This window comes from Cryptomeria japonica, chromosome 1 (assembly GCF_030272615.1).
Source record: "Cryptomeria japonica chromosome 1, Sugi_1.0, whole genome shotgun sequence".
NCBI classification, from domain to species: domain Eukaryota; kingdom Viridiplantae; phylum Streptophyta; class Pinopsida; order Cupressales; family Cupressaceae; genus Cryptomeria; species Cryptomeria japonica.
Window position 1 is genome coordinate 644,697,839 of NC_081405.1, and position 21,794 is coordinate 644,719,632.

Consider the following 21,794-nt stretch of genomic DNA (forward strand, 5'->3'; position numbering starts at 1 on the left):
GTGATATGCATGCATTGACCCATACTAAAGGGAAAGGACTTGACCTACCTGAGTTACCTTGACCAAGAGCACTCAACCGATGGAAACAAAATCAAGCTTTTTCCTTGACCAGCAACGAATAGGCCCTCACAACAAAATGAGGCAATTGAGGATAGCCTAAATCAAGCTTTTTCCTTGACCAGCAACAAGTAGGCCCAAACTACTAGAGGACAGACTTGGATGAAAAAGACAACATGATATATAAACTAGACCTAAACGGGTTTGATGACCTCATCATTGTCTTAATTACCAATTTGCTGTATTTTACGATATAAACAAGACTATTTTCCAATCACCTAAAAAACTTGAGTTCAAGGATGCAAGCTATTCCCCATACCCACAATTCCTCGTGACTATTTAAATTTTATTTAGCCATACCTTTATTCAAATACTCTTTGTATTGTAATCAAAATGATGTTGAAGTCCTCATATCTGTATCCAAAGTCTCCTGGTGAGTGCTATTTTGTCTCTTAAATGATCAGGTATTAATGCAACACTAATTGTGATGTTACAATTGACTAGACCAACTAATGCCACTTCAGCTCGAGTTTCCTTATTAATAATCTATATATAGAACAAGAGGACTCTGTTCATAGCACCATTGAAGTTAATTTATCTCTCTTTTCACCAATGAATTATTCAAGGGATAAACAAACGACTCGAGTACTGACCATACTAGAAATTTTCATTGGCTCCCAGAGATCTATTGCTATTTCAGCATTGAAAGTGCTTTTAGACATAAAAAAAGAGTGAGCTATGCAGAGGTTCTTTTATCTATTTTTTTAGGGGTTATTGATGGCCTTAGTCCTATCCTTTCAAGGGATCTCTCTCCAGGTCACTGTGATGGCGGAAGGATAGAACAATTGTTCCATATAACTCTATGATAAATTTTTGTTATATATGATTCAAAATCAATAGTAACAAAGACGAAGAATTCCATTTGGGCTTTAGGTCATTGTGATGGTGGAAGTGGCATAGAGGGTCACTATGATGGTGCAAGGATAGACCAGTTGTTTCATCTAAATCTATGATAAAGTTTTGTTATAAATGGTTCAAAATTGGGAAGTAACAAAGATGAATTCCATTTGGGCTCTAGGCCATTGTGATGGTGGAAGTGGGATAGACCAGTTGTTCCATCTAAATGTTTGATAATATTTTGTTATATATGGTTCAAATTCAGGAATTAACAAAGATGAAGAATTCCATTTGGGCATGCTTTTGCTATTGTAGGGTAGATGGGAAGAAAATAAGATTGGAAGCGATGATAGCCTATCAAAATAAGCCTACTCAAGGCCACTGTGATAGCAGAAGTGAAGATTGGAGAAAGACTTTACCAGAAATGACAGATTCCATTGCAATTCTAGTTATAAAATGGTGGTAGCAGAAGTGAAGATGGATTCCATTGTAGAGGTCACCAGTGTTGACAGTCATTTTTGGCCCCTCAAAAACGGTGTCAAATGAAAAAAATTGTTCAAGTAATATGGTGAAAAAATTTAGACTTGTGTTACTGTAAAATTCATTTAAATAGCTTATTCAAACTTTTTGAAAAATCACAGCCTTGAAGTCTATATAAGTGATAACAAGCACAAACATGAAATCATGGAGTCACAAACATAACCTAGAAAGTCATCAGGGTGTCCTTAAGTCCTAGATTGAATTAAATGTACCCACTTTATTATTGTATAATTTACTAAAGGACATAGTCTCATAGGGTCTTAAAAGAATCCAAAGTTCAAGATGGGTCCACATTGTCATTTCAATTTTGAGTCCAGTGAAACTATTTTTGAGGGCTGACAATTCATTTGAACCCAACCTTTGTGTGAGAGACCATGAAAGGGTGACTATCTTTTATTATAAATTTGAGTCGTGTCAATTAGAGTGGAGTTGTTATGCCATTGTCCCTTGTACGTTTCTTCTATTTTTTTCCTTAAAGTCCTTGCTATTGTCAGTTAATACTAAGGGTTTGATGTGGACAACTGTATGGCACTATAACTCTTGCATATGAGAAAGACAATCATTTATATGGATATGAAAGTCAAGGGGTGCAGAAATCCTAAAGAGATCAACGAAAATGTGAGGATAATCACTTCTAGCTTCAAGTAGTATTGTCAAAAATGAACTAAGTTTGTACTCTTCATTATCTAGGCGTCTTCTAGGTAAATGAACCACCAGTACCTCAGTTTGACATGACATGAGCCAATGGTTCACTAGTTATGTGATGGAGATAGATGAATCTATACCTCCTGGATAGTAGCTTTATTGTCAACCAGGATGTTTATCTTGTTCTGACTCACAGGTTACTAATTAGTTTGGAGGCAAAGTTTGAAGGAATGCATGAATACACCACTACAAATTTTGATGCGCATTTTTCAGTCACACTGTCTTCCATCTTCAATTACATTAGCACTTTTTCTTCTATGTTTCCATCTGTAAAACTTTAATTGTTTTTCAAACCTCTTTCTTTTTCACTGCCTATATCACTAGACCATTTTTGCTTTTTAATTAGTTTCCTTTGTCCATTTACAGTTTTCCCTCTCAACTAGCTTTTGTTGATAGTTTCCTAATATTATCTATCAAGATTCAAAATCCATTATGTCATCTCTCTGAATGACTATCATTCCATTTTCCATCTTACTCCATGTTCCCCACAACAACACAATTACTTTCACTATTGTACAATTTCTGTTTTCTTGTCTGCCATTATCTGCCTCTTGAATAACATTTGAGCAGAATTTATCTGGCAGCATTTGTCCACAAACCCCTGAGAAGACTCTTTTATGCGATTGATATCAAACAATCACAAGTGTCATTATAGATCAAGATTGAAGTCCTTGTGACAATGCAATATAGTGCAAATCATGCCTCTTGTACCATCAGTCCTTCATAACACATCAACAGCACATCATACCGCACTCGTAGTGCATCCTGCCAACTTTTTAATGACAACCATTCTAAGCACAAACCCCATTGCAAGAAAGTAACTTCACACCAAGCATCAACATCATGCCAAAGTCTGCCAATAGACAAAATAGCATACGTCGACAAAAGATGAACAAATTAAATGGTGCTCTAGTAATTCCAAGCAGTTCTAGAGGAATGTAATTGCAATGTATAAATCCAAATATGTAATTTGATGAACTTCCATGCTATTGGTTTTATGGATATATTAATCAAATTCCACAACCAAACTCTTGCCTTACATTGGCCTTGTGGAAGTTATTAACACCCTATCAACGAGCCTCAGTCTTCAAAGAGTCATACTCGACCATCCCGGGATTATCTCTCATTTATCAATATCACTTTAATGATAGATCATTCTAGCAATATTGTATTATTATATTTTGGAAATTAATTCAGGCAGAGCCTTTGTCTTCAAAGAGAGTAATAATTTTTTTAGAGAAAATTTTCAAGCACAAGTGCGTTAAGAGAGGTGAGAAAGTAAAAAACAACTATTTCTTGCAAAAGAAAATGCAAAGAAACGGTGCTACCATGGGCTTGAGAAGAAAAGAAATACAAGTACCCATCAAAGAGTATAATATCACAATAAACTTATAATATAATCGACAAGTTTACAATCACTACTTGAAATATCAACTATAACCAGAAAAAACAACAGCTTGTAGTAGTACTTGACTATCCCATAATTATCCCTCAGATATCAATATCTCTTTAATGATAGATCATTGTAACAATATAGCATTATCATATTTTGGAATGTAACTAGGTCAGTTGTTCATTGAGAAATGTTGTATCTCTACTATATTCTTTTGTTATCTCATTATATCTACATAAATTTTACATGGTATTGCGTAGCATATACTACCTTACAATCTTGTAGGACATTTTATATCTTTTCATAACCATAGTCTTCTTAGGTTTCAATTGTCCCCTATGCCTACTCCTGGTGCATGGATTAGTTCAGTGCCAAAGAAAAACATGCATCTCAATCTGAAATGAGAAATAGACTCAGCATAAAGTAATAAGGTCATAAAAGAATCATCCTCACCCTTGTACAATTGCCAAGAAGATAATTCATGTATGTAGGGACAAGATCTACATAGAGGAATTGAGATTCACTACAGTCACAACATTTTATACTACTACTAGGGCACCAAAAACCACTCTCTCTCATTATTGTCCATGTAAATCTGCTTCTTTTCAACATCCAAGGCTTTGTAGCTCCCCTTGCCTATAGCACAAGTCATATGAGCAAACTCACATTACTAATTCATTTTGTACCACCAAGGTTCAACCTTGGATGTTAGGGTTCTTTCTAGGAGGGTTATCCTACATCCTCTTATGACTATCCAACTTGGCACCTTTAGCCTTGGAGATCCCCTTGTGGACATAGTCATATCCTACATTGAACTTCTTGCCAAGGCAGATGGCGACACATTTGTTTCTACTAGCCCTAACCATGCTACAATTGTGTGGCAAGACTACTTTCTAGCTTTGGTCACCACTTTGATTTTCATTATCTTCATGCTTCCCCAAGGCTTCCTTCCATCACATGAATATTTTTGCTTCTACTTAATCATAAGGTTTGGGATTTAACCATTTTAGGCTTAACCCTCTAGTTATGTTTACATTGCTTAAGTGCTTAGTGTTTAGTTACTAAGACTCCTCAACACCACAACTCTCATTCTAATGATCATGGCTCTATCTCTTCTCAACATTAGGGACCCTCTAACACTTCTCTTTAATGACAAAAATCTTGTTAGCAAGCTCACATTAGCAGCTTCTTTCTCTTATCACCAATAATTCTTCAGCTTTGGGTGTTAGGAGGAGAGGCTCTACATAGAACCGAATGCCTAATAGGATTGTCTCGCCAAGTTCCTTAGATCTAGACCTTCCCTGACACGCGTTCTTGAATTTTGCATTGGTATTCCTATAATGGTCAATGATAATATTGTTGGCTCCTCCAACAAATCCCAAAATACCAACTATGGATTTTGGCTTCCAATCTAGTTTGTTTCCTTCTACTTCCCCTTGCTTTGTGAGGTCTTCCCCTTGCATATCTATTTATACTTGTATGTACTAATTTTATGGTTACCATTTTTTAGGCTAGTCCCACTGTCTTTTTTTCCGTTTTCCTGCTTTTCTTGCTATAATGTATTTGCATCAAGTTTAGGGCCCGTTTTGCCCTAGTCTTTTACTATTGTACCTAGTGTACATTCCAATGCTTTGACCTATTCTTGGCCATTCTTAGTAATATTCTTTCAAAGCACAATCCATTCATAGAGAAAAAGACAAACATCCTAATACACAAGGAGAAATTAAATCCCTTTGTAATGTTCACTCAATGATCACATTTAACTTATACATGAGGCGAGAAGAAATTTGTATCTGGTTTGTAACTAATGATGAGACCCAAGCCTATGCACACCCTGTTCCTCATTTGGGTAATTTGGGTACCAAATCTTCAATGGTCAAAATACTTTGATGGAACAAATCAATTTTGATATCCCTCTTTTAGAAGGTGAAATTAATGCCAAAGGGACGAAAGATTAGTTGTGGGAAAAAGAAATGGCTTTTGCAATCAATGAACCAGATGATGAAGTAAGGATGCTTTTGCTGCACTTAAGTTCAAATCAAATGCTCTCTACTAATAAATTCAATGTGTAATAGAGACAAAAAGGATGACAATGACATTACCTTCGATGAATTGAAGGAGGCCATCAAAAAGGTATTTTATTCATTCTAATGCATTGATAGCAAATGTAGTACGCTGGTACAAATGATTCCCAAACCATCACCAAATGGAAATCCACAAGCTTGAGCACATGATTCTCTAGGCTATACTTAAATATCATCCATCAATACTCTAAGAAATAACTACAAGTTGATTGCCAAAGTTCAATAAAAGTTAAATACAAGGATCCGAAGGTCAATTTGTCATGATTTACCTAGGTTTAGGAGCAAGTGTTGACCTTTGAGAAATCACCACTTAACCTTTGTGTTCTTGCATGGTTAAAGGTGATGCCAAACTATTTTCAAAATTACATGACACTAAAATAATGGCTTTTGATGCTCTTGCTCCGATATGATTGTGTGATTCTTCTACACAAAGCTCATGCTCTTCTATACAGAAATCCTTCAAAGATCTTCATTATGGCTCTTGTCCTCAACCTAGGCCTTGAGTTCACACTTCTAGTGGTTCATTCAAATATTTGTCTACATCTCATACCACCGATGTTTACGACTATGTAGACTTAAAATGAGACGTAGCTGCTCTTGAGTCATTCTCATGATCACCTGAGATACATTTTTCAAATTGTGCCATTAGGGTTCCAGTGAAGAAGATTCTTAACAAAGGAGGAAACAACTAAGGTTTTTTTCATGGTGTTCCCTCTACTAGTAATTCATGCAAGGCTTCTCCAAAGGGATCTCTTTATGAAGGTTGCTTCTATTTTGTGCCTTCCTCCAATGACTCTCCTCTAATTGTGGAAGGTACAAAAAGCCCTTCTATTGCTCAGTACATTGTGGAGTCTCTATTTCTAAAGCAAGGTTTTCATTCTATTAATGAGGTTATTCCTAGATCAGTCAAGCTTGTAGCTCATGAGGATAATCCTAGAGGTTGAAAAACGTCTTATGGATAATAATTTGATATGTAGGGTTCATAACATTTGGCCAAGCTTGGCCAATTTAAATGATTGGATTTCTAAAATCTAGATTTCCTCTTAGAACTCCACAATGGCCCATGCGTGGAAGGTTTTTTTCTAGTGATCTACGAATCTACAAAGGATAAAGATAAATTACCCTATGAGGCGCCATGGCTTTGGGACATAACTTGTGTATGAAGAAATGGCATCTCAAGTTCAATACTCTTAAACCTTTTCAATTGCATTGATTTGGGTACGTCTACCTTACCTTTTGCTGCAATTTTGGGGCTCTTCTAGCCTCTCTTCTATTGAATAATTCCTTTGGGAAAACCATTGTTGTCCTAGAATCTTGTCATGCCCCACCTATGAAGGGGATTAAGATGGTGAATAACAACAGGCATGTTAATATAGGGCCAACCTGATTAAGACCAGTTATTTGCATTTTTTTGGCCGACTAGATTAGTCATTAATTAACCACCAATAAACAGACCAAATAAATATTTATTTATAGCAAGTGTGGGTCAGTCAGCATGGTAAGGGACACATCTTATGAAGAAAGATGCACATTGCAAAGGTTGCAACCCTACGCATTCTCTTGAAGGCTATATAGGGCAGAATTATCAGGGGCGAAAGGGGGGTACAAAAAGAAAATCTAATCTTATAAAATAAAAACAAAAGAGCTGAATAAGAGTAAATCCAAAATGGAATAAGGAATCAGATTAGAAATCCTTAATTATTGCAGGTTGTAGCATTATTGTTCATTTGTGGGCAAAATCTAGGGTAATTCATGTTGATGTATTTTTTAGGGCACCTCGAACACAATAAACTACTAAGTATTCTATCCTCTCTTAAACAAAGAAACCTCATATGCTAATCGATGTGATCAAATGAGACAACTCCAAGGTTAACAATGCGAACAATTGACTTAATGCTCGGGATAAAATCAATGATGTGATGTGATATTGCTAGGATCACATGGGGACTTACGTTTATGAACACAACTGGAATGTGGGATCTAACTCGACTTACTTGGAAAATAAAGGCAAAAGGGGGAAAGGGTCAAGAGAAATCTAATCTAATCCTAAGAATGTTGGAAATGATTGTTGAGTGGGTGCAACCAAACCAAGCTTTGCTTCGCCATGAGGAAACAATTACACAAAAAAGGTGCAATCTCCTAAAGGATAAGCAAATGATTTTCATATCACCTATGCACACCAACATTACGAGCAATGAGCATATAGCAATTGAAGTTAAGCTTTTAATCAAGTTCAATATAACCACACACTACAATTTGCAATCAACAAACTTCAAGTGGTATGAACATTAGGCTCACCATTCATCAACGATAGAATCCTCCATTCCTCTAACACATCTAAACTTATGAGAAGTAGAGACCATGCAACAAGTTGAAATAGCACACAAAATGCACCATCTCTTCAATGAAAATAGTATGTTTATTACAACAAGCCTTGGCAACAATCTCCTTTTCTTCTACTCTATTGCTACTAACTATCATCTATTGATCGACTACTAACTATTAACCTTTACAAATGAGAGGTTTGAGCCTTATGTAGAGGTCTCATTACATTTGAATGGCTCAGATTGATTCAAGATCAACGGTCAAGATAACATGATAAAACCCTAATTAGGGTTAGGGTTAGTTATAACTAACTAAATTCAACCAATGAAATAATTAAAATATACTAGACACATGTCCATCTTTGAATGCAAACTAATAAGGAATGAGGTTAGGTATGTGAAACAATATTTGATGAATCACCATGTGACACTCGCTCCTTCGATAGATGAATTAGGTTCAATGAACTTAGACATGCTAATGTGGAAGAATTTGATTGGGTTGATGATGAATAGGATGCCACCTCAGCTTACACCATGTAGATCATCACGAAGTGTTTGTGGTTGAGCAATATCTCTTGATACTCAACATTATCTAGTTGCTCAATGTGATAATGATGTGGTGGAACATATTCCCAAATTGCATCATCTTAGTGATCAAGTCAACATTCTAACTTTGCTTAACTCTTCTAAAACTATTTGCTTCCTTGATCATGCTTGCACAATCTCATCTCCTAGCTTGGGAATCTTCCTTCAGTTGCATTTCTACTTGATGATGCCTGATTCACCTCGAATCCCTTGAAGTTCTCGATGTGTGGGGTACTCACATGTGTAATTAGTGTCCTTCCATGTTGTAAAGTTCCTCTTTGCTTTGTCCTCATCTTGATGTTGTTTGATCACCTTCAACTCCGGAATAATGAATTGCTTCCTTCCTCAGGCATGCTTCATGATGTTTGGAATTCCTTGTGAGGCATTGCATTTATCTTGGACATCTTGACTCCTCCCTCTTGATAGTCTTTGATATTGAAATGTGTAACATGACCCCTTGGATGTGACTGATTTCTTTGTAGTTGTAAAGAATGTTGAATTTGGGATCATGGATTTCCAAAGGAAATTCAAGATAATTGTAGTTGTATCTCTCCTTATGTTGATCTTTGAACTTGCATCTTGCAAATCTTCATGAATGTCTTGATGTTGATATCCTTGCAAATGTTGTGAAGTCTCCTCCATGCTTGGAAATTCTCCTTGTTCTCTCCTTGATGAGTTTTGAGGCTTTGAAATTCTTCACCTTGGACTTGAAGTACCTCTCTCCATGCATCATTCCTTGCTTCTAGCATTCCTAACAAAATACCTCAAGTTACCAAAAAGAATGCTAGAACAAGCTTGAAACATGTGAAAATGCAAGAAGTGATTATGATAATTTCAATGAATTCTTGCAATGGAAACATATTTGAGAAGATTATCAAATTTATCAAAAATCTGGAAATGAAAAGATTTCAAATTAAAAAAACACAGATTTCCAATGGAAATGTGGCTCTTAGAAATGCATTTACTCTTCTCAAAAAAACTACTTAAAAAAATTGATTTCACCTAGTGATAGCAATGGAAGCTTAAATCTGATCAAAATATGGATTCAATAAGATACCCCAACTTTGCCCTTGGCTGGAAATTGACCTTCAATCAGATCTGAGTTGAGATCTGTCTCTTGCAAGGTGATGAAAATTGCCACAAAATCAGGTATCACCTTCCTCCAATTCACACTAAAGTCTGATATTTGCTTCCTTTCCAAAATCACACAAAAATCTGGTCTTTGCTTCCTCCTCTAGTCCGTACTTGAACATTGCAAAAATGAAACAATCTTCAATCTTCTTCATAGGCGCTTAGATCCCTGACCTTTCTTCTTCTCTGAATGAGCCGATTTTACCTTTTATCTTGCATGTTTAAAGTGCATCAACAATTTTGATTAAATTGACAGAAATGAGAGGTGAAACAACATGTCATTGGCGGACTGGGAAGGATGTTTTACAATTTTTGTCTTGCAATTCCCTACCTACATTGGCAGACTTTGTAAAAATTTTGCATTTTTCTATGGCGGACTTAGCATGCTCAACAACATTCTTATTGATCCACATAATGGCGGACTTAGCATGGTGATTAACAATTTGACTCTTGAAGGCCTCAATGATTGGCAGAGTTTAATGAAAGTTTTAAAAAAAAATTCCATTTGAATGGCAAAGTTTCAAGGCCCATCAACAATTTTGCACTTGCAATGGCAGACTTTTGAGTAAGTTTCACAATTTTGGATGGCAGACTTTCCATAAGTTTAACAACAATTTGCTCTCATGATGGGAGACTTAGGTGTATGTTTTGCAATTTGCCAACACTAAGCAAGTTTTGCAATATTTTCCTCAAGTTAAAGTGCAAGGTTCAACATTTTATCGTGGTGGACTTTCAATGCCAATTCACAAACTTCAATTCCTCAACACTTTACAATTTCAACTTGTGGCAAGCTTAGAGCAAACTCCCGCAATGATGTTACTTAGTGCCAGATTGAAGAGAGAAATCATGGGTAGACTTAGAAGCAAGTCCTACAATTTTGTGAAATGCAACACATTCTCCCAATGGTGGAAATCAAGGGTCAAACGACATTTTGCAAACTTGCAATGGTGGAACTTAGAAGGTCATCAACAATTTTGATGAGTGGAAATTCAACCCCCATTGACATTTTGTTGATTGCAAAATTGCAAACTTGCCTTCATCAATTTCGTCAAAAAAGTGCAACATTATGTAATGAAATTGCAACTTTTTAAAGTGAAAATGCAATATTTTGTAAGGTTTGTAGAGTGAGATTTCATGCAACACTTGCAATTCTTGATGGAATCACAAGTGATTTTCCACTTGAAAATAGCATCTCAACTTGCATTTTAACAATTGCGTTGACAACATTTTTTGCAACCTTTCTTGTATTTTTGACCGCTTTGCAATTTTCACAATATTGACAAGTTTTACGTCATTTAACAACTTTCCATCCTATTGACAACTTTCAACCACACTTTGCATTCTTAACAATCACACCCTCAAATTACAATCCTGGACTCACAACACATACCCCCCTCACAAGCAAAGGCTAAAAATTATGAAACTATTGCCAAGCCAAGAAAAACAAACACCCTAAAGCGAAAAGTGGGGGTCCCCATTTGCAATGGGGCAGTGTGTGAAAACATCACAACAATTCCCAAATGGTGACATTACAAATCTACTCATCTACATTCTCAATACATATTTGCACGGATTTTGGTGGACTAGGACTTTTCAACAACTGAAGTATAATGGCATTGCATTCAAGTGTAGATCGCATTTTCAGATTAGTTAGTCAATGGCAAATTGTTGTCAAAAAGTACCACCTACCACAAGAAAGGTCTCCCCTCTAGCACAAGTGCCTTGGTGGAGAAAGGTAGATAGGAGGCACCAATTTATTATCCCTTTTTCTTAATTGTCAACTCCTGCCACTTTGTACAGCCTGAGTTGGCCTAGTGGTGGAGACCTTGTGCTCTTCAAAGAGAGGTCACAAGTTCAAATCCCAAAGGGGGTAGGGTATGTACACCTTATCAGCTTTGGCCCATTATCAATCAAAAAAAACAAAAAAACTCCTGCCACTTCAATTTGCCTCCAATGCAATTTGAGGGAGCCAATCCCAAGAATTTGATTGGGTTGGATTGTTCTCCACAAGCAGCTAGGATCAGCAATAGCTATACTTCTGAATATTTAGTTAAGTTGTTTAGAAAATTGGACCACAGTTCAATGAAAGAAATCATCTTCAAAGAAAGATATAGAGCAAAGCAAAATGAGCTTCAATCTCATGTTAAGAAGGGTTAGGATCATTTGTAATGTTATTGGTAATCCCTTCAATGTGAAGATATTTTCTATGTAGTTAGGTCTCTTGAAATTGTTAACGCTTGGAAAGCCCTTGAGATATACAAATGAGTTAATAATAAAGGGAGAGGGACCCACTTCCCTCGCTCTTGCCAAAAAGGAAAGGAGTAATGCCAACTATCTTGAAGAAATGTATGAAGCTCAAGGTAAGACATGAGAAATTCTCTAATTGCTAAGCAAAGGAGCCACAATTATGCTAACATGTGGCAAGAATTAATTATTGCTCCATGCACCACAACATTCAATTATGGTGTCAATAATATTTCAGCAATGGTAGAAAACATGTGCTTTGAAATGAGTACCAATAACCAGAATCAGAACCCCAATTATCAACCACTATCTAACTGTAGACATGAAAGTGACGCAATACCAAGTAGCTCTACCACACTAGGAACAAGACACACATATAGGTGGTCTTGTTACTTTTCTACATCCCATAACATTATTTCATCTGATACACAAATAACCCAATAAACCTGATGATAATCTGATTGCAAGCAAACAATTGTTCTACTCAAACATCATCAACAACTTACAACATGCATTTATTGTCAATAAAGAAAACATAATTTTATGCTAGTTACCATGGTAAGGCCACCTCACTTGGCAACCAGCCAAAGTTGAGTTTCTAATCCCTTGGTTGGGAAAAAAGCTTCAGAATCAAGTCACTCAGTATTCTAGAAACTACAACACCAAGACATAAAGACTACTTTGGTTTCAATATGTGTTACCATGATGTTTCTGATGTTTTGTTTGAATGATCCCCTACTGAGATGTCATTTATGAATCGTGGACCAAAGATGACTAGTTTACATTAGTGTCATTGCTTTATTGTACCTCACTTCAATGGCCTACCTATATTTGGTATCCCAAATAATAAAAGCACTGGAACAAAAATCAAGAACCTTCTAATTGCCATTGATTCCAAGGGAATGTTTTGCTCATAAGAACCAACAAGAGTTTAACACGTCAATAATCTTGTGAAAGCTTCTAAATTCAATTTACGATGCAATCATTAATTGTTCCATGCATCCTTCTTGCAGAATTAGAACGTGTGATTGTAATACATCTTTCACACTCATATTCAAGTTGCAGTTTATACTTCAAGTGTCGTTCTCAAACTGCTACTCAAACCCTTGCTGTCCATTTAACTCACACATTCAATGCAATCAACCATGACAACAAAATGTAATGAGCTCAAGTGAAAACACGGACAAAAACTCATAGCACAATTTTTTACCGTGGAAATCCCAATCCAAGGAAAACCAAAATGTAATGTGACCTCAAGCAGCTTGATTCATGAACTCTCCAAGCATGAGATGGATAGCTAGGAAATGAAGGGGAAATCCAGTGTGGCAGTAGTCCTCTCTTCCTAGATGTCATGTAACTCTTCTAAGAAAAAATTCTTAAAGAGACATTCACAATGTCTATTCCTCTTCTCATTCTACATGCTTTGTGTTGTGACGTATTCCCACATCGCCCCATTGCAAATCGGGACCCCTACTTTTCGCTTTCTAGGGTTAGTCTTCCTGGCTTAGTCTTTTAGGTTCTTGGCTATTAGTCTTTGCATTGAAGAGTCGCCAAAGGCCTCGTTAGGATGGGATGGTCTACTTAGGTTCAAATTGGTCAGTAGGTGGTCCAGGTCAGGGTCTCTATTGAAAGTTTCCTCTTGGTTAGGCCTAGGAACTTGTTTCGAGGTTAGGTCTTGATTGACAGTAAAGGAATCTTTGTACTTTGCCATGAGTCTAAGTGAAAATCCAAGGGTGGCCTTGCCTTTAAGACCTAGGGCATTTAGTCAAGGAAGTGAATGAATATATGTGAGTAAGTGTTGTCCCTCTGAAGGTTTGAGATTGGCCCAGTTCATGAAAGATCAAGTTCTTGTACTCTAGGCATTGATTGGTATAAAATTGACCTATTTATCCTTAGAAAATGCCTAACAACCAAACCTAGACTTGAAAGCTTGAGAGTTGAATGGGGAATTTGAGCTACATTGTCAAATTTGCTCCTAACCCTTCCAAAGGGACAGAAGCGAAATCCTCCTTAGCTCCCTTTTGACTCCTATTCTGGAAAAAACTTCACTTTAAGGCATGGATTGGGGGAAAATTAGATTGAATTCACCCTTAGAGACGCCTTGGACAAACTTAGACATGGAAATTTGGAGAAAAGGTCATGAATTTGAGCATTATTGCCAAATTCGCTCTTGACCCTTCCAAAGGGACAGGAGTGAATTTCCTTAGATCTCCTAACTTTGATCAAAAAACTTACTCCAAAGTTTTGATTGAGGAGAAATTAACTTATCCATGCCTTTGAAGAAGTATAAACATCATATTTGAGCTAGCAAATGGGAGAAGTGATGAAGAATTTGAGCACAAATGCCAAATTCACTCCTAACCCTTCCAAAGGGTCAGGAGTGAATTTCCTTAGAATCCTCTCTTGCTCCCCAGTTTGGATCATGAACCTTCTTCCCATGGTTTGAGTGAGAATGCTAAGGCCTTGTGACTGAGTTACAACCAAGTGAGATTAAGTTCTATGAGGAATTTGAGCCAAAAAGCAAAATTTCAATCCTGACCCTTCCAAAGGGTCCAGAGCGAAATTCCTCTTTAGGTCCTGTCCTTCAAAAGGTACCTAAGCGAAATTGTTAAGATGCACTTTTGATTCAACATTTTGACTAGGCACTTCCTTAAGGTGGTTTGTTAGCATGTCCTAAGGTGAGAACAATGTGATTGAGGGTGAAGTTTGAGTGTTTGGATGATATCTAGGACTAATTCCTCAAATTCGCTCCTGACCCTTCCAAAGGGTCCAGAGCGAATTTCCTTATATCTCCCTTCTTGGTCCTAATTTGCATCACAAACCTTGCTCCCATGGCATCTTTGAAGAAGATAAATATACTTGGAACATGAAGAAATGGAGAATTTGGGCAAAAACACCAAATCCACTCCTGGCCCTTTCAAAGGGACAGGAGCAAATTTTGTTAAAACACCTATTTGCTCCTTGTTTGGGTTGAACTCTTTGTTCCTATGGTGTGATTATGGCAAGATTAATGAATTAAAGTGATTTGGGACCTAGAAGAGTGCCCTTGGACCTTGAATGAGTTAGGAAGTTGACCAAAAGTGCAAATTTCGCTCCTGACCCTTCCAAAGAGTCCAGAGCGAAATTTATCTAAGCTCCTGACCCTTCCAAAGGGTCCAAAGCGAAATTCCCCAAATGACCTAATTCCTCACTAGAAGCATTGAATGGTGGTCATGCATGGCAAGAAAAGGATTCAAAAGGACAAGTCTAAAGCAAGAGTGAAAAGAAGGAAGAATTGGGTCTAGAGGAACAAATTTAGCTCCTGACACTTCCAAATGGTCTAGAGCGAATTTCTCAAAAACATGTATTTTCCTCCCAATTTTAAAGCAAATTGCCCTCAAGGTATTTTCCTAAGATGGTTTGAAGCTAAACAAGCAAGCTAAGAGGAAACTTTATCAATGCCTAAGCCCTATTTACCAAATTTTGCTTCTGACCCTTCCAAAGGGTCCAGAGTGAAATTTATCTAAGCTCCTGACCCTTCCAAAGGGTCCAGAGCGAAATTCTTAGAAGGGCCTAATTTGTCACCAAAAGCACTGAGTGGAAAATGGACTTGATTGAGATGGAGGGAGGACCTAAAAGCTAAGACTAAGAGCAAGGTTGAGCGAAGTATGAGAGTTTGAGTGCAAGTAGCTATTTCGCTCCTGACCCTTCCAAAGGGTCTAGAGCGAATTTCTTCAAGAAGCCTTGTACCTTGCTCAAACCTTTGAACCAACCCATTCCTAGGCATTTTGAAGGCAAATGACTTGATCTTGATAAGGTAAGGGTGGAAAAGACAAGTCCAAGGCACATTGAATGTGAATTGAACCTAGAAATCCCAATTTCGCTCTTGACCCTTCCATTGGGTCCAAAGCGAGATTCCTAGAAGGACTCCCTATTTCGCCTAATGCACCCAAAAGACCTTGTTTTAAGCTAAATAGATGGCGAATTGACTTGATCATGATAAGAGGAGGTTTGATAAGTCAAGTTTAAGGTGTTTTGAAAGGAAAGAAGTGTGAATTGAGCCTAAGGAAGAATTTTGCCCCTGACCCTTCCAAAGGGTCCAGAGCAAAATTTCCTAAACCTCTATTTTGAAGACCAAGATCTTTGTTCCTATGGCGTGGTTGAGAGAGGGTTGGTGTATACTTGCCTTGAGAAGTGATTTGGAGCAAAGGAAATGATAGAATTGAGACTAAATCACAAATTTCGCTCCTGACCCTTCCAAAGGGTCCAGAGCGAAATCCTTAGGACTCCCTATTTCACCTTGTTTCGAGCTAGGATGGAGGCTAGTTGCATAATCATGATGGAAGGAGGTTTGAAAGGTTAAGTTCAAGGCAAAGAAATGATGAAACTGTGAGGGATTTGAGCATAATTGTCAATTTCACTCCTGACCCTTCCAGAGGGTCCAAAGCGAAAATCTCATTATAGGTCCTATCCTTGGAGAGGGTCCAGAGCGAATTTTATTATAGGGCCTGTCCTTCCAGAGGGTCCAGAGTGAATCTCATTATAGGGCTTGTCCTTCCAGAGGGTCTAGAGTGAATCTCATTATAGGTCCTGTCCTTGGAGAGGATCCTGAGCGAATTTCATTTTAATGCCTTCTTGTTGATGATTTAAGGTGAGAAATATCATGTAGAATGAATATATCATGTATTCTTAATCCTCTTTTGTTCGTTTTGCAAGTCAACAAAATCAAGATGGAGGAAGATCAGGCCAGGACAAAGACGACCTCTTCAAGTTTCATCATCATCAAGGACAGTTCAAATGCGTGAGTGAGAAGTCAAGGTGCTACTAAGTTGAAGGACTTCAAGTGTTCAAGGAATTGCAAGTGATGGAGCTGACCATCCTCAGGGAGCTCATTCTACCACAGGATGTCAAAAGAGGGATCTTACAAACACTTCAAAGCGAAGTGAGTTACTAGAGGAGGAGTGACTCGACTGTGAAGAGGCTTCATCAAGCACAAAAGAGTCAAGGAGAGGTACATCATTCATCGAGTACATCGAGGACAAAGGAAGATCAACCAAGGTCAGTGCAAGGGTACGTTGAAGAAGCAGATAGTTTCCGAGGAGATAATCAAAGTTAGCTTCTCATCATCATCACATTGAATATCAAAAAATACAACGTTCCTTGATTAACCAAGCACAAACGCAAGACAAGGTGGCATCCCAGTCACTGTTCCTCCAATCAGATAGGTCCACATCAGCATGTCTAGATTCAATGTACCTGACTCACCAGTGATTGCACAAACTTCGAGGCACCTACCCCTGACATCTATTGGTCCACACTCATGAAATGCAATTTTCTCATTGGCTAAAGGAGTTTATTGTAACAAACCCTAATTAGGGTTTTCATCTTGTAATCCTAGCCATTGATTGTAAATCAATCTAAGCCATTGAAATGTAAAGAGCTCTCTATATAAAGCTCTGGCTCTTCATTTTGTAAAGGTTGATAGCTAAGAGTTAGTAGCTAGAATAGTGAATAGAATAGCAATTAGAGTAGATTAGGAGAAGGCAAGAAATTGTTGCCTAAATTGTAAATGAACTCCATTTTCATTGAAGTTATGGTGAAGTGTGTCGTTTCTTTGCAATATGCATGGTCTCTTGTTGAATCTTCGTTTTAGATGATAGATAATTAGATTGAATGAAGGAAGTTACTGAATGCACTTGCGTGGAATCCGCCTAGTCCAAACCACTAGCCTCTTGTTGATTGTAAGGGCGCCCTGCGTGGTCAACTGGCATTGAATGAGGTTAATCTCAAGTCGTTACGCATCTATTGTTCATGCATTAACTTGAATGGTGATCAGTGTCAGATGGTGTAATGATTTGAACATATTCGAAGCATCCCTTAGAAGATCGCACTGAACTAGTGTTGAATTGTTCAGTTTGATGGTGAGACCTAGCCCAGGAGGACTCCAACTAGTCATTCATCCATCTTCTCGCATTTTGGGTCTTAGAGTAGACTTTCTAAGCCCTTCACCTTTTGCTATTTCTTTATTCTTCTCGGTGAGTAGATAGGACTTGAGTTCCAGCAAATCAAACGCTCAAGCATTCGAATGTAAGTCTCCTTGTGATTCCAGCATAATCACATCAGACCAAATTGAGCTTATCCACAAGTAGAGACCCTACATATAAGAACCTTGGAGTTATTTCGATTGATCCTTAGGCAAATCTTCAGCATTCGAATAACTTTGTTCAAGAGAGGATAAGATACCTTGGTATTTTATTCTGTGTTCGCATGTGCATAAAAAACACATCAACACTTTACTATGGCAAAAAAAAAATCACAAGGAACACTTGACAGTAAGGTAGAATGATGCCTACGTCGAAACAACCAAAACATTCAACAAAATTACTCATCGGCCATATTTTTTATAATTAATAACTATTGCAATTGACTAGTTAGATCTAATTAAATTGGTTATTCTCTTGAACAAAGTTTTCCACTCTTCTTTAATTTTGCAGGAAATTTCTCAAAGCCCATGATTGCGCTTATATGAACTATGCTCTTATTATTTGTTTTCTTAGGTACATGCTTGCATTAATATCCCTACTTTTAGCCACTCCAAAACCCATGTTTAATCAATCTTCCATTTTTTTTTGCATTTTTAATTTCCAGAATAACAGGCACGACCTTGATTTAGGAGCAAGTGCAGTCCATTTGCCCTACTCAATTCGGCTATGATCTCATGTTTTAATACTCTACATATATGTTTCCCTATAAACTGATCTGAAGAATTTGCACAAAGGATAAATGCAAAGGCATAGTGCTATCGATCCCTCTCTCCCCTTTCGCATAAACTTTACCATATCAATGATCGACTCCACCTATCTTTTTGTTACTGTGATCTTAAGTTAGGAAGTCGGTACCTGTTACCAGATATCTATGATATTGTACAGAACACCAAACCAAAATCTAAAAACAGAATACCTGAAAGTCTTCAAAACTTGCTTTCTAAAGCTAAACACCATGGCAAGTATGCATGTTCCTTGATTACTTGTTTGGGCTCATCACACGTTTGCTGTGGGCCCAGAAATTGATATGCACACTCATTCTACTGGGTTGTAGATATTATTTGGACATGAGTGCCATTATTGTTTGGGTTTGCAACCCACCAACTGCAATGATTTCAAAGGCACACATCTTATTCTGATATGATGGTGAGCCAAGGCCCATGGATGGAATGCAGCATTCCAAAGGGGATTTTACTATCAAAATTTGTTAAAGACCAGGGTAACATATAGAGAAAAAAATTGATAGCAAAATGAAAAAAGAAAAGATGGAATAAAATGAAGTTGCTGGTGCATGAAAAAGGCAAAACTTAACTAGAACAAAAGCAGGAACAGAGACTCATGGGAAGTTGAAATATGAACAGCTATGTGCCTAATGAAATCTTATGTCATGGCTACAATATGAAAGACTTCAAACTTCCCACATAGGCTTTTGAACATAGGTTCCATGAGAAACTGAAGAGCAACTGCTGGAGCACACTCCCTACTAAGTCAATGCATATGCTAATAGGGTTTTTAAATGATTCACTAAACTGCCAAGTGGAAATAGAAGAACGAGTTTTAGTCTTGGCTATTCTATGCCTCACTACACTTGGAGAACTCCAATAAATAGATCAAATATTAACTTTATCTGATGCACATACAACTTCTAAAGTATAGAATAAATAGTGAGCTGTAATGTTTTAGAAGAACCACCTGTATGGACCTCATCTCCTCCCAAGTGAAAAAGTTTAAAAGGGAATATCTTTCGGAAATCTGCCAAACATAAAATTATGACAGTCAGCTTATATACAAATGACTGAAAACTTCGCAAAGAACCTCAAAAATTCAGCCATTAGCTCTTCTAAATTTTAAACATAGATTTGTTATGACAGAAACCTCACAGCTGTCCTGATTACATGATCTGCGATAACAATGAAGAAGATTTCCTAATTTGTTCTGCAATCTAATTAGTAAAGAACCTTCACTTTAATAACTGCAACATTCCATTTATAGTACTTCAAAAATAATTGTGGCAACCAGATACAAATGTTAAAATTCTTTATTAGGATGCTCAAAGTCAAAGATTGGCACATATTGGACAACTTATGGATCAATTGTCAAGAAATATATCCACCTTAAAACAAATTGCAAGTCATTTATCAAACATGATAACACGTATTTCAAGCCTGAAATATTGCAAAAGCATCATACGCCATAAGACTCAAACTAAAGAATTTCTTCCACTTATTGATGAAGAAGAAAATTATCATACTTGACATTAAGTTGATTTTCCAAGAGTTAAGTATTAATGATTGATTCAGGACAATAGAATAGCTTAAGTTGAAAACACGAGATGAAGCCAAATTCAAGATTCCCATGAGAACGATAGGTCCATTGATAGATCAACTAATCTAATTTCAATATCCTTCCAACGTATATTTCATGTCAACTTCAACAGACAAACCCAAATCAGTTGTAGTCAACAGGAAATTCAATATTAATGACCATACTGTGGTACGTTTCATGTGAGTTGGAGAGGACAAGTACCAAAGGTATAAAATTTCTGGATGCATTACTACGTCAAATCAGTGTTTAAAAAACATTTCCATGCAAGACTGAAGATTTCTAATATTGGGTGGTAGATTTTTGGCTTGCAGCCAAAGCAAATTGACTAAAATGGTTATTAAAAAGAAATTGTACATTGGTAAGTGACAGCTACATAAAAAAAATGTGAGACTTGCTTCTACAATCCCCTAAATATATAATACATATAATTAACAAAGAATAATTGCAGAGTCTTAGTCTTTGGACATGTAGTGTCGCGGTTAAAACACTTCGTTGGTGTAGCGGCCACCAAGGTTCAAACCCCTGTTGCGCCATTGTGCTCGTAGGCCTTGTGTCTTCGCTGGGTCGTTGTGCTCGCAGGTTTGAACAAGTGAAGTGTGAGGATGAGGTCCCCCAATAGTGGCCTCACCGGTTCATAGCTCCGAGTCAAAAGCGTTTCACGTGGAGCCGGAGGGCGTGTCTTGCCAGCGTCGCCGGTCACGTTAAAAAGTTTACCAAGCATTATTTCAAAAAAAAAAAAATTGCACAGTCTTAGCATATTAATTTGCACCTTTCACTGTGACACAAAATGAAACAAATACATTGTTAAAACCAAAGATGTAAATATCTTAATCGGCAAAAAATCTTTTGGCCGAAAATTTTTTAAAAGTCGAAAATCAAGAAAAAATCGGCAATAAATCGGCAAAATTATCGAACATTTGAAAATATATAATTTCTTAAAACATTCTAAAAAAACACATGTATACACTAAATTTATAGAACACGATAGCATATTACTGGTTTCCATCATATATAAATCATAGTTTGAGTCAAATGCATACCATATAGCAAAGTGATATACCAAAAAACAAGTTCAAGTTCTAAATAGTAAAAACGTTTGAGTCAAATACATATTGTAGAGTCTAGACCACAAAACAAATCAATATGTGAAGTCTGAATACATATTAAGTTCATTGTTTCATATCATTGAAAACGAGAAATCTAAAGTTAAATAAATATATATACCTTAAACTTTACATATAATATTTTAAACATATATAATATTATTTAATAATTAAAAATATTTAACTTAAATATAATTATATTACAGGTTAAAATATTAAAATTTGATTATAATAAATTCCTAAATTAATAATAATAATAAAACTTTGGCTTAACCTATGGTTTCAAGCTATATGTCGAAAGAAACTTTCTAATCTATAGCTCGACACAGATCATTGCACAATCGAAAATTAAAGATAGTGAATATTAATAAATATAATTTCGA

At 36.8% G+C, this 21,794-nt stretch overlaps 1 protein-coding gene across 5 annotated transcripts in view; it reads right to left on the reverse strand.

Annotated features, from left to right (window-relative positions):
* Positions 1-21,794, reverse strand: part of LOC131037815 (beta-hexosaminidase 1) — a 144,028-nt gene that overhangs the window by 64,907 nt on the left and 57,327 nt on the right. For all 5 annotated transcript variants that reach the window (XM_057970026.2, XM_057970025.2, XM_057970028.2 and 2 more), the window contains one exon: positions 19,676-19,735. In XM_057970026.2, the coding sequence (XP_057826009.2) occupies positions 19,676-19,735 (60 nt within the window). The remainder of the gene's footprint in view (positions 1-19,675; positions 19,736-21,794) is intronic.